At 33.2% G+C, this 13881-nt stretch overlaps 3 protein-coding genes across 4 annotated transcripts in view; 1 reads left to right on the top strand and 2 right to left on the bottom strand.

Moving 5' to 3' along the window:
• Nucleotides 1-1021, bottom strand: part of LOC140052357 (cytokine receptor-like) — a 36573-nt gene extending 35552 nt beyond the window's left edge. The window contains exon 1 of the mRNA XM_072097895.1: nt 792-1021. The gene's annotated coding sequence lies outside the window, so the exon portion shown is untranslated. The remainder of the gene's footprint in view (nt 1-791) is intronic.
• Nucleotides 102-5726, top strand: LOC140052360 (tartrate-resistant acid phosphatase type 5-like). The gene is made up of 6 exons (XM_072097898.1): nt 102-257; nt 1726-1946; nt 2164-2288; nt 2914-3117; nt 3605-3752; nt 4557-5726. Exons 1-6 carry the CDS (start codon nt 203-205, stop codon nt 4800-4802), a joined length of 999 nt encoding a protein of 332 aa, XP_071953999.1. The 5' UTR covers nt 102-202; the 3' UTR covers nt 4803-5726.
• Nucleotides 5727-5909: 183 nt separating this feature from the next.
• Nucleotides 5910-13674, bottom strand: LOC140052358 (mitochondrial enolase superfamily member 1-like). 2 transcript variants are annotated; one of them, XM_072097896.1, is made up of 14 exons: nt 13569-13674; nt 12753-12861; nt 12287-12402; nt 11995-12081; nt 11498-11524; nt 11006-11046; nt 10494-10564; nt 10306-10388; nt 9869-9991; nt 9058-9192; nt 8607-8778; nt 7849-7948; nt 7302-7383; nt 5910-6393 (listed from the first exon to the last, which is right to left on the bottom strand). In XM_072097896.1, exons 1-14 carry the CDS (start codon nt 13647-13649, stop codon nt 6292-6294), a joined length of 1329 nt encoding a protein of 442 aa, XP_071953997.1. In that variant the 5' UTR covers nt 13650-13674; the 3' UTR covers nt 5910-6291. The 2 variants fall into 2 exon arrangements, with proteins under 2 accessions (XP_071953997.1, XP_071953998.1); XM_072097897.1 differs by lacking the exons at nt 12753-12861; nt 13569-13674 and having other exon boundaries at nt 5911-6393; nt 11995-12077; nt 12287-12329.
• Between the last annotated feature and the right edge of the window lie 207 nt (nt 13675-13881).

The raw sequence follows: 13881 nt of genomic DNA on the forward strand, positions 1-13881 counted from the left end.
CCATGATATATAATATAATACTCTCAGGGTTACGTCACGTGGAAACTATTTGGTTTTTTTTTGTTCAGCTCATGTGACCCGGAACAGATACTGTTGTCATTACAGTATTGTCTTCATAAATGAATATCTTTTGAACGTAGTTTGTGTTGTAGACGCTCAGAGTGTTATATAGACAAAATTCAGTGGTTGACAATTCTTAAACATGTTGTCCCGGTCATATTTATGTTCAAATATAGTATTACTTGTCATTTCAAGCGGTAAGTACACAGTGTATGTCTACAAGTTCTAAGTACGAGTCGCATTATGGGGTTAGTTTGCAGACCTAATACATTTCAACGAAGTTCGAAGAATGGAACGCGGCGTTACATTAAGCGTTACGTCACTTCCTGTTACGTCATTGCTATATATCAGGCGAGCATTATCCTTCCGTTAATGTTCTTGAAAGTCCGTACAAATTCAAATTTGTGTCGCCTGTCAGAAAACTATTCTAAACTAAAAGCCATCGCTATACTGTACCATTTATATTATCATCGTTATTCATTTCAATTTACTTTCGTCCTCAGTAAAAATGAAAATATATTGAGTGTTCATGGAATTTAAAAATATTACAACATATGTTAAACATTAGGTTAAAACATACAAAACACATTTTATTAAAATATAAAAACATCAAAATGGTACTGTAGTAGGTAGGGTATACAGATTAAAAAAAAGATTACGTCACACTGTGCACGTGTGCATCCAACAAAAATAGGAAAATATAATATAATAATATATATACGGTAACTTACTAGCTTGGATACACAGTGATCAATATCTCGAGCTCCTTAGGACTAAGTGTGTGTTGGAACACTCAATTATTATTTTTCAATGATAAATTTTTGTTTACAACTCTGTCATAGGCCTACGTGTTTTGTTTTTTTTAGTCCGGGTGAATGACATTCTCGCCTCACTGATTTTACTTATGACGCAACAACCATATATTTCAGCGAATAAATATATACAAATAATAATAGCATAATAATTTATACTACTGTCGTGAATAATTGTGTAGCCCACAACTTATTATACTAAAATAAAAAAACAGGATTCATTTAAATTCAAAAGCTTTCCTGTTGGTTTAAAAAATAGACAAATTGATTGACAGTATCAGGGCCGTAGCCAGCATGGGTTTTTTTTCAATTGTCACCGCCCACTCCAATTCCCCAGCACAGATCGTCATATTTTATATTAATAATTATATTTAGGCCTATTAAGTATTGCCTCGTCTGTTTTTAACATCTCACTACGGCCTTGTATAGTATAGTCTTTTAGCCTCGTTATATAGGCCTACCATGTGTAGGCTATATTAATCAAATTAATTTTCTATAACTCCGATACCCCATAGATCCTGTTTCTCTGGGATATCCATAATTAAAAAGGGCGCTTTTGAACAGCAATGCGATTCTAAATTATGTATTTTTCAGACAGTAAGGCTGGGTTGGTGATTAGAGCTTACCACATCCTATAACAATTGTTTTTAAAGTTTACATTTTCACATGTTTAACAAATTATAAGAACCAATAATTATTTATTAATATGCATAGAGAACCATTAAACCGCCCAGTGATATACTGGAAAATAATCAATGTTTAAAGGGTTAAAATGCGGAAATCTGCGAGATTGCAAAACTGCGATTCGAACCCCGACATTTATTAATTTCTTTCTCTTTTTTTTTAACTTTAGTGGCATCATCGGACAAACTATACACCAATGATTCGCTTAGATTTCTGGTGTTAGCGGACTGGGGTGGCTTACCAATATCTCCATATTTTACTCCGATTGAGGTTTCTGTAGCTAAAGTTATGGGTGATATTGCTACAAATTATAAGTCAGAATTTGTGCTAGCGCTGGGAGATAACTTCTATTTCAACGGTGTAGAGAACGAGCATGATCGGCGATTTAAGGTAGTTTTCCATATGAATGCTATTGTAAGAATTATTAAAGACAGGGGAGTGTGCGGGGTGAGAATTTCGCGCCGAAGGCACTAACGATGGGCCTGGGTACGGTGGGGGGCTGGTTTGTATATTTTTAGTAAGTGAAATGTAAAGGGGCGCCTGATTTGTTCATTCGTTTTCATTTTGCATTTTGTTAATTGTAAAAGACTTTCAATTTTGTATTTAGGACACATTTGAAAATGTTTACACAGCACCATCACTCGATATACCATGGTATATTGTTGGTGGCAACCATGACCACGTTGGTAACATTACAGGACAAACAGAGTATACAAACATATCACCAAGATGGTAAGGCTCAAACCTGGTTATTGGTACTTTATCTAGATTTCCCAATATAAATTGTGTTTCACGTGTATCGCCCAGTAGGCCTATCTTATTTCATAACCTAACCATTAGGCCTAATTTAACCTTAATACAGACACCACATGTGATGCACATGTGATGCTGTGTTACGGGATTGTCTTATGATACTGTGCCAACATTATCTTATGTTTGGAGATAAATCACTGAGAATCGGGTACACAAAACTATTACATTAATTTTAAAAAAATCAGATTGGAACATCAGATAGACGTAGCAGCCTACTAAAAATTGAGATCAAAGCACTGTCAAAGTTTCCCAGAGGTACAGCCACCTCTACAACTACTACAAGATGCCTTAGACGAATGGTTTTCAGAATATTTGTTTCTCAGCAACGATTTTCAACTGACCAAAACGTCGATTTAAAAACTTTTTTCAGCCAATGCGTGTGTGCCTCTGATCACGGAGGATGTAACGTTCATGGTCTGATATTGGTGCCATGCCCCTACTCTGATCATGGTCAAGAGAATTTTCTCCATGGTCTAATAGAACTTGGAGACCGGTTTAGCAATAAAGGGAAACGAATATTAATTTAATTATTGTTTTTTTTTAGGAATTTCCCATCCCTGTACTACAGACTAAAGTTTGACATACCAAATACAAAATCATCAATATTAATAGTGATGATTGATACTGTCGTGTTATGTGGTAACTCCGATATGCTGTTTCCTGGATCAGCGCCTACAGGGCCAGATGATCCCCAGGCAGCTGAAGAGCAATGGGCGTGGATTGAGCAACAACTAAACAATTCTCAAAAGTAAGTGATTTACTCCTAAAACAAACAATACAAAGTTGTCATCTTGTGTCTGCCTGCCTTAATGCGTTCCCACTAGAGACGCAACACAACGATGAACGCACCATAAGGGATTTGACCAATCACAACCAATCACTTATTCGATGTGTCGCTTGTCATTGGTCAACTCGCTTACGTTGTGTCTACGTCCTTGCGTTGCGTCCTAGTGGGAACCAAGCCAACCAAGAACGGACTCAAATGAAGTACAACGCTTTTTGTGACAGAGGGGTAAATATGTCCCTATCGTTTATACATGGTAAATAAGCCCTAAAAGTGCCTATGTATGACTCGTACTGTTATTGCATTTACTTTCACAACCTCTGTGTTATCTTTGTTTTTTGTTGCTTCTTGTAAAAAAATACAAAACGGTTTAATATAGGCGATGTGCCAATATTTGATTTTTTTTTTTTTAAAGTTAAACATACAAGTTCCTTCCTTGTTTCTTTTTCAGTTTTGAATATGTGATAGTTGCCGGTCATTTCCCTGTATGGTCTGTGGCACATCATGGTCCCACCGAGTGCCTGGTATCACGACTACAACCACTCTTAAACAAGTACCGAGTTAATGCATATTTCTGTGGACATGACCATAATTTACAAGTATGACTTAACCTCTGTCTACACTATCAAACTTTATGTGACAAAAAAATGTGCTGTGCCCATATATCGACATGATGATGTCCTATCACTATTATATTTAAGCATGTCACTACCATATTTGGGAACATCACACTTTTTTGTCAAACTAGTAAACTAATACCGAATAAACAAAATCTATAAATATGATCGAATCAAGCAGATTTTGTTTGTAGGCCTACTATATTGAGAAAAATAAAATTAGCAAAAACCACGCAATTACATTCTATATAGTCAAAATTTTAAAGAAAAATAATCAAAATGTATGGCATGCCATGAAAAGAATAACAAGCTTGATGATCGCTCTAGCTAATGCTTAAATTAGTAATTTCATATACATAGAAAATAACTCATTAGCACATGTACTTAGGAGTTCATCAAATCAGAATGAAAATAGAACAAATATTTATGAGTTGTTAACTCGTATCGTTTAATCATTATATTAATTTTCCGTAACGGCTCTTCCAAATTACATTCAGTCCTATCTGCTGAATCTATTTATTCTTTAAAGCGCTGTGTACACTATGAAACTAGTTTGACAACAAAATGATGTGTGAAAATATGGTAGTGATACGACATCACCATGTCTATATATGGGCACATCACATTATTTTGTCACATAAAGTTTAATAGTGTAGACGAGCTTTACTGTATTAATTTGTTTGTTCATTAATATTTATTAACATGATTGATATCTAATTGTAAGCTATAGAGGTAATTAAAATGAATTGAACCATTACTAACTAAAATTATTTATTTGAATTTCAGTATCTTAAGGAGGACAATTCAACAGTGAAATATTTTGTTATTGGTTCAGCCAATTTTGTAGATCCATCCAAGTCGCATATGGATAGTGTACCACCTAACTCGCTGAAATTTTTCTATTCACAACCAGTAGGTGGATTTGCGTATCTAACAGCAACGTCACAGAATATAACACTGACGTTTGCAGATGGACATGAAGGAAAGGATATCTACCAAAACATTATCCTACCGAGATCTAAGAATTTCTAAAACACTAAAACTACTTTTTTTAAACAATATTTTGTATCAAATAGTTGATTGAGGTGATTACTTTATTTTTTCTAGTTATTTTATATATTATATAATCATATTATATTATTTTTATATTATACATAATTTCGCACTACTCCTTTAGGCAGTTATATTCAAGAGAACGGACTAATTTGGAAAGAGTTACCATGCGGTAGCTTATAGTTTACTACGGGTAAAAAAATGGGTTTTTGGAAACTCGGACTGGGCATGCTCAAACACCAAAGCATGTCTAGGAGAAGATAGTCTATGAGATGTATGTAGACTAGTAGTCTAGTCTGTAAAGAACTGTTCAATAAACAAAGTTTGGCTGTCAACCTAGTCATTATATTAATAATAATAGTCTAATCCTTCTTCTATGGTAAATAGTTTTAGTGAATGGTGTGTATACCCTGGTGTGTATACCCTGGTGTGCATACCCTGGTGTGCATTCCCTGGTGTGCATTCCCTGGTGTGCATTCCCTGGTGTGCATTCCCTGGTGTGCATTCCCTGGTGTGCATTCCCTGGTGTGCATTCCCTGGTGTGCATACCCTGGTGTGCATACCCTGGTGTGCATACCCTGGTGTGCATACCCTGGTGTGCATACCCTGGTGTGTATATAGATGAATTGTTTGATTAGTCACTATGACCTTAGGTAGTAACGCTTCTACCTCGGAATATGTACAGTACTATAGTTTAGGATTATATTTTTGTTCTATAAGTAAGCCATGGACTTTGTTCTGAAATAAAAGTTGATTGTTTGATTTAATTAATTGTTTAATAAGTTAAATCAACTACAGAAGGCTGTTATCACTCCTGATTATTATTCATTGATAACCAAATAAATAATGTTATTTTAAATATAATATTTTAAAAATACAAACATAATTACAAGAGTATGATATAACGTGTGCACATTTTGTGAATGATTTTAAACAATGTAGAATTTTGTGTAATATTTTTATAGAAAAATGCTATTAAAATACCAAAACATTGAGTCATAAATAATTTCTTTAGCATATTTTAATGTATGTATTCAATAACCCAATGTATACTGTATTTTTATATATTATAATAAAATAATGATCTTCTTCCATTCTTCAAATTAATGTGTTATTTAAAAGAGTCAACGGCCTACTATACTAATAATGAAAACTGTTACTCTTTTAGAATTATGCAACTTAAAAAGTAGTTGTAACCTAGACTTGAAACAGGTCTTTGATTTTGATAAATTAAAAAAATAAATTAAATAAATGATAACGTTAAAATATTTTATTACTATTAAGAATAACAACTTATAATTATTATTTAATTATTGTATTTCTCTCTCTCTGTAGTGTTCCTTTTAAAATTACATTTAACTGTTTATTCCTCAAGTTCACTTCTTTAAAACCTGCCAATTACTATTCTCTTGATTGTAAAACTTGTGACAAAATTGATTGACTTTTTTCAACTACAAACAACTTAAAGTTAAAATTTTCCTGACTGAAATAACTCGGCCCAAACCTTGCCATTAGGATATTCATATTCTTCTATACACTTAGCTGTAAGTTCTGAAGAGTAACCAGGCTCCTACAATTTCAAACAAAATGTTAGTTTTAACTATTATACAAACATGGTTTTGTATAATAGCGCCACCATAAAGTTGGTGATTTTTTGTGATTCCAGCTCAAGTTGAGGTATGACACGCTATGTGTGCCAAAAGCTGAATTAAAATTTAGAACCAGGACTATGATGTGTGGTGTGATGATGAAAAGGATGAAAAGCAGTGTTTATAATTCTTGATGTAATGATAGTATGTGACAATAGAATTTATTTTAAGTTAGACATTATGATACATGGTTCTTTTCTATGATATTGGAAATATATTAGACACAGTGCACCAAGACTAGTTACGGCTTACACACACTAAGAGTGACGAACACAGGTGAGATGCGCAATGTCTAACATCGACTATCCTTCAAGAAATTGAAATGAAATCATGATTGAAAATGTCTTTTAAATGGAAACGAAGTGTTAATAGTGCTACTACTGTATAATACAAATCACCTCGTGTGTGTAATGTATTTGTAAATTAATTTTAATTCCTGCCTTTAAATCTTTTATAATATAAATGAAACCATGAAACAAATATATTTACTACTGCAAACATGAAGTAAAAACGTTTTTAAACCTCAAAACTTTTTTTGACAATAAACCTTTACCAGTCAACTAAGCCAAAATTACCTATTATCAATATTCTGTAATGCTTAATATAATATATCAAACTTTAAAAAAAGTGAGGAAAACCATTATGATTCTAAAGATTCCTTAAGTAAACAAAGTTTGAAATATTGTTTTTATATTTAAAACTTATTAGTTGACCCTAGATTCTGTGTCCTGTTTAAATAGATCTTAATGGCGGTATTTAAAGTAAAATCTAAAATTTTAGTTCATTAATTCGTACAAACAAATACCAGTTGTGGATATCAAAAACTTACCTTAGGTGGTAAATAGTTTGTTCCTTTCATTTTCACTGGATAAACAAATTTGTCACGTAGATGTTCAACAAACTCTATGACTCTAAAATATTAAAACAAATAACAAATGGTCTATTGTTTATAAGGTATAAAACATTCCTCGTCCATAATGATGTCAATCTTTCCAACATTCCTCATTCATGATGTCAATCTTTCCAACATTCCTCATTCATGATGTCAATCTTTCTAACATTCCTCATTCATGATGTCAATCTTTCTAACATTCCTCATTCATGATGTCAATCTTTCCAACATTCCTCATTCATGATGACAATCTTTCCAACAAGCATGCAAGCAGAATGTACACTGTTCACTTTTTAAAACTGGTTCTACAAGACTTTTAAATCTATTGATTTTATATGACTTGCAGATTAAAAATTGTAACAAATATGTTACATTACTATAAGGTTGACTTCTATTTCACTTATTATAATAAAGCACCTTGTGTTAATGGAATAACTTAGAACAATTTTCAAAATTAAATGAAACTGTAGAAATAAACATTCACCTATTCTCCATCGTTGCTGAAACACAACAGAAATCAAACATACTGATGTGGTGAACAAGCTCACAAAGCAGGACACCACCAGCATGAGGACAAACAGGTACTATAAGAAAATGAAACAATTTATTAATCTCTGTCTACACTATCAAACTAGTTTGACAAAAAAGTATTAAGTGCCCAAATATGGCAGTGATGTGCTTAAATATGGTAGTGATATGACATCATTATAATCATTTTGTCACATAAAGGTTAATAGTGTAGACAGAGCTTTAGCATGGATGACATAAATTCCTCTCTATGGTATTAGAAGCATTAGGACAGTATCATTACAAAATAATACACATCTTGATAAGTAATCAATTTAAAACTACAAAAACATTACAATAATAATTTGTAAAAAACTCAATTAAAGGTCACCAACTGTACATCTTAATAAGGAGCTTGCGATTTGTGATAAACTAGAAGCTATGTCGTCAAGTATTCGTACACAATTTTGTAGATTCTGCTTTTTTCAAAACCTCAATCAAAATTTAGTGAGATGATGACAACATACTATAATGCATGATCATTTCCAATCTATGGTTATTTGTTCTAAGGAATCACAAATCAAAATACAACATTATTATGTAAAAACTTTGTAAAATAAACAGGCAGACAGTTTGAAAGGAACAAGTATTATTCACATGCATCCCATTAAACTTAAACTATGTATCATCAAATGAAAAAAAACAAGCGAAACAAAAAAAAAAGTCTGTCCTTACTGTCAAACTTTTTAGCCATCAAAAGTATTGCAATGAGTTCATTGACACTGCCGACACGACAGCTATCAATTTGTAGGAATTGTAAGGAACCAGCTTGTAACATCTGCTTAAAGATCACTCTGTTCTGACACATCTCACCAGTGGCAACTCCAATGCCAAGAGGATTTAAGGCCTAGACAGTGACAACCAGATGTTATTGGGACATATCGATGTTAGTTGTCAAAACAATTTACTTTTTCCTAAATACATTTCCTTCTCATTTGAACGATCACAAGGGATGTGTCACTTTTTGAAATGTAATTCAACAAGCCACAAAATACTAAAGAAATCATCTTAAAAATATATAGATTTACTTACTTGACACCACAATCATTCATATTTAAACTAGAATCACAGATGCCTACTTTCCAAATTTGATTAATTTAATAACACAATGAAATGTTAAATTTACTTTTGCAATAGTCGCATGCCCAAGTATGTCATCTGGAGAAGTAGGCTCCTCAATCCAGAGTGGCTTAAATTGAGCAAGTTCTTTCATCCATGAAATGGCATCAGGAACATCCCACCTTTGATTACAGTCCATCATCTGAAATATAAAAAAAAACATAAATTGATCTAAAAATGTCTGCGTGTCTTTTCACATTATCTAATTTGGGTGTCGGAGTACCATACTAATTGAATCCTTAGAACTAATTCGAAATTTCCTCAGTTACCAGTTAAGCTTGAGGACCAGAATAAATACATGTACATATTGTAAACAAGTAATGGCAGTATTTGCATGGACATTTCGGACATTATGTTATCGTGGAGGGTAGTACAAGAAACAATTTTACTGGAAAACATTCTTTAAAGAATAGCCCAGTATAAATATATATAAAAAAAATATTTCAAATGCAATCAACCAAAAAATAACACGGAATCCAATGGCAGTGTACATGATGGTCTATAGTTTGAAAGAACACTTCAGAAAACTAGAAAGCCTGATAAATTCTGGTACATAAGATTATACTAAAAAGTGGTCCAGAATTGGGACGATGGTCTGGATTGCCTCCAAAATTTAATGGAGTGGTCCTTGACCACATATCTTCATTCATTTTGATAAAGATCTTGTAATTACTTTTTGATTAATCCTGCTAACAAACAAACAAACAGACAAACGCGATCAACTACATATGCCTCCTCCTTGGCGGAGGTAAAAAAGGGAAATGATTATACTAGATTAAATACTAATACTACTAATTATAGAATTTATAAACATTTACAAGTGCATTCTGCCATCCAATTTCTTCACGCATAATTGTTGCTCTTCTTTTGTCATCTTCCAAATTTGCTCCTATTTTCATTTTGAATCTTGTCCAACCTTCTGACAGAGCTTTTCTACATTTCTGAAAAAACAAGGTAGCTTTTTAACAACAGAAAATTAATTTTCACCTAAGGTAAGTAAATTGTCAAGGTTCAATGCACTTTTTTGGGGAAACTGTAGTTTTTCATAAGGTTTAGAAAGCTTGAAATAGTATTTACTTGCTATCTGCAATAAACCTTATAGACACAGTATTAATGATTTTAGACTCTTTGGATCAATTCAAACAATTAATTAGTAAGGATGAATAGGATATTTGTAGGATGAATAGGATAGGATGAATAGGATAGATGAATAAGATAGGATAGAATGAATAAGATAGGATAGATTATTGCTTACTTCTCTTAGTGTTTCATCTGAGTAACCTAGCCAAGCAGTGGATGTTGTGTATGCTGGGTAACCATTCTCACATACAAACTTTTCTATACAAAAATAAATGTATATAAAATATTTTAATTACACTGGAATTTGAAAATAAAAAAAGGATAGCAACAAATTGTGAAATGAAGATAACTATAACTTGTTACCTCTTTTCAGCTTTGTTGATTGCTGCTGTTGCAGTATTTCAGTTGCCTCATCTTTTGTAACAACATCAGTTCTAAATTCGTAAAATTATGAATCATTAAGTAGCTATACTGTGTTGAGGAATCTAGTAAGAAAGGCATCGCAAAATGAATTAACATAACGTAACCAGTGGCGTAACGCAGAGGGCTTCGGCACCTGGATTAGAAACCCTAACCTCCAACGCTGGAGGCCTTGCACATTTTTAGCTTTTTCGACATATTTTTTAATGTTGTTTCTTTTCTCTGGGCACTGCTCAGGGGCCCCATAAGCTCCAGGGCTCAGGGTTTAGTCAGTGAGCACCACTGAATGTAACAGAAAATGATCCCTAGTGGTAATAGGTAGTATAGTAATAGTACAATTATAGTAACAGGTTTGTAGCTTATATTATTAAACAAGGAATACTAATAGTGTCCATTTTCCAAAACATTATGTCCTCTAAAAATGATGAACAAATTCATCAAAAATAACAACTTACATATAACGAAAATCTACACAAGAAACAAGTTGTTCTGGTGTCTAGAAACAATATTCAAACAAATTATTTTTATTCACATTTATTTGAATATTTCAATTTAAATATTTAAAGAAAAAATTAAAATATGAATATTTATAATATGACAATACCACTGTTTTGACACACGGTTACTTTTCAAGGAAGGGGAAATAGCCATATATATATATATTTATACAGATAAACTAGTCATGAATTAAGCTCTGTCTACACTATCAAACTATATGTGACAAAAAATGTCTTGTGCCCATATATAGACTTAATGATGTCAAATCACTACCATATTTGGGCACATTACACTTTTTTTGTAAAACTAGTTTGATAGTGTAGACAGAGCTTAAGCAACATGATCCGTTTTATTAGAATGTTTAGTAAAATTAATAAAGTACTTGGTTTATAATAAAGTAAAGTGAATATTTAACATAAAGGACAAATAGACGTAATAAAAGTACTTACCATGTCTGTTAGAAGTTTCCATAAAGGCTGAATAAAAAAATAAAAAATTCATCATGATTGGTCTAATACCACAGTTTTCATTTGGTGCTGCGTAAATTGTATGGAATCCTTAAAATAGGAAAACATGTCATCTTCTGGGTCCTATCTCATCTAACTACAAGTGAAAGCTGCATTTTTTTTTTATATTTTTAGTATCAATTAAAGATTATCTATTAAAACATTGCCAAGGATAACCTGTTCACAAGACAAACATATACAGAAGATGATCTACATTAACAAAGTCTTATTACAAGTCTTTGGGAGTGGAGTTATAATTTGTCATTATAAAAAATCCTGACATGACTTGAACCCAGGACCCTTTGATTGGTGGCCAAGCATCATACACTTTCGTATCTAAAGCCCTCCCTCTGGAGAGCACGGGCTATTGTCGGTTTATACAGGTAAGCTAGGCAAACATTAGACCACCAACCAACTCCACTCCGTAATGATAAGCTTACCTTTTTTTCTCGTTTGGCATAGAGATCCCATATTGCATTGAGAATCGCAGCACAAGCCAAGTGTATCACCCCCTTTTCTGGACCTATCTAAAAAAATTAGAAATAAAATGAGGTAATTGTTAATATTTTCAGTATATTGCTGATGAGTTAATCTAATAATAATGGTAATGATAACAATGAATTTTTATGTTGGTTGTTGCATTTATACAAGCAATGCAACGAACGTCCAACACACTGTTCCACACACCCTTACATTAGTATACAATTTGAAAACATCTTAATTGTACTCAACCCATCTTAATTGAGATTCACTAGTTAAGGTTCTCCAGAAACTTCCAAATTCTGCAACAATCTTGTTGAAATCCTTACCAACAACAAATGGTACGAGTGCTTTCACTGCCTGGCATACTGCAATAAAGAAATTCATGTTTATTCAAATTTGCACATTTCTACAGATCTATGTTAGAAAGGGTGGAGGTAAATTGAATTTTTAAAATAAATAGCACATACAAATTAGCAGGCAGCCTTTACAAGTACTCCTATTGCTTCCTTATTTCACTTAAAGGTAAGCATCACTTAAGGAAAGCATGACAATTGATTGTCCAGATTTATATGACAACAACTAAAGTTTGGTAGTGTAGACAGAGCTTAAAGCATTGTCTACACTACCATATATTATGGGCACATCAAACTTTTTTGACACATAAAGTTTGATATTGTAGACAGAGCTTAAGATTATATAATTCAATTGTACTTACTAACTTCAGTCCCTCTTCCACAAGTAAATGTTGGTCCATGTCCGGTTAATCCATCATTCACATTGGTTCCAATTATCACATATGCACAGGAATAGTCTGGGTCTGTATGCTGACAAACAGTAAGTTCAAATAGGCATTTACTGTAGGCACTTGGCAATTGTATGACCCACTCTACGACCCCGGGAGAGGTGCGTCATTTTTTCGATGTGCATCATACCTTAAGAATACCATGACGCACCCGTGCGTCAAGAAAAGTGACTTACCTTTAAGTAACCATGACACACCCATTTTAAAGAACCATTTACCATGTTGTCCATGATATGGTGGGTGGTAAAGTGACACACAATTGTTCGTTGATGTGACGTACCATTATTATTGACTCACCCATGACGTACCTCTACCAGCAGGGGTGTTGTATGGGTCACACAATTGACAAGTGCATTAAAATTTATAAAAAATATTATATATAATAAAATACCAATTTAATGGCATTATCATAAGGCCTACAGACTAAATACAATGCAAACACATTTACGGTAGGCCTATTTTCATTCCATTAAATAATTCATTGTTAAGCTAAAGCCGGGGAAATTGTTATGTGATATATAGGCATGATTACAAATTACTGTACTACTAGTACTACTAATACGCCTCTACTACTACTAGCCTAGGCCTATTTAAATTAGGCTAGAGAGGCCTATTCTTCTAAGACAGAGCTGAGAAGGTGAAGCTCAGCTCAGCCAGCAGTGACAGACTCTGTGTAGAAAGCAATGCTAGCTAGATTTAGGAAAGAGGTGACTTTGTAAACATCTTTACCATTGCGTCTGATCCATGACCTTCAAGAGATGTCGGAAAACGAATATCTTTCACTTCTAGGGATGATATTAGAACAGTCATTATGTTGATAAGCAATATAATATAAGTAAATGCTAGGCCTACAAAATCTAAAACACACTGTGTTCACCCAAGCGGAGCGAAGTCCACGTGACATCTTTCGTGGCGTACACACGTACCTGGATGGTGAATAAACTTTGCTTAACTTATCTTTGTTCTCTGAAATCTGATTGGTTGCATGTTTTTGGTTAGTCGACTTTTTCGTGAGGGTACAAAAAAACAGATTTAATTTGCA

The sequence above is a fragment of the Antedon mediterranea genome, chromosome 6, assembly GCF_964355755.1.
Source record: "Antedon mediterranea chromosome 6, ecAntMedi1.1, whole genome shotgun sequence".
Classification (NCBI taxonomy): domain Eukaryota; kingdom Metazoa; phylum Echinodermata; class Crinoidea; order Comatulida; family Antedonidae; genus Antedon; species Antedon mediterranea.

Excerpts from the sequence above, each read along its gene's own strand:
- LOC140052360 (XM_072097898.1), top strand. The coding sequence starts at position 203 with ATGTTGTCCCGGTCATATTTATGTTCAAATATAGTATTACTTGTCATT. Across the intron at positions 3,118-3,604 it reads CAACTAAACAATTCTCAAAA|TTTTGAATATGTGATAGTTG; the intron begins GTAAGTGATTTA and ends TTTCTTTTTCAG. Across the intron at positions 3,753-4,556 it reads GACATGACCATAATTTACAA|TATCTTAAGGAGGACAATTC; the intron begins GTATGACTTAAC and ends TTTGAATTTCAG.
- LOC140052358 (XM_072097896.1), bottom strand. The coding sequence starts at position 13,649 with ATGACTGTTCTAATATCATCCCTAGAAGTGAAAGATATTCGTTTTCCG. Across the intron at positions 12,082-12,286 it reads GTGAATCTCAATTAAGATGG|ATAGGTCCAGAAAAGGGGGT; the intron begins GTTGAGTACAAT and ends TAATTTTTTTAG. Across the intron at positions 6,394-7,301 it reads CAAACTATTTACCACCTAAG|GAGCCTGGTTACTCTTCAGA; the intron begins GTAAGTTTTTGA and ends TTGAAATTGTAG.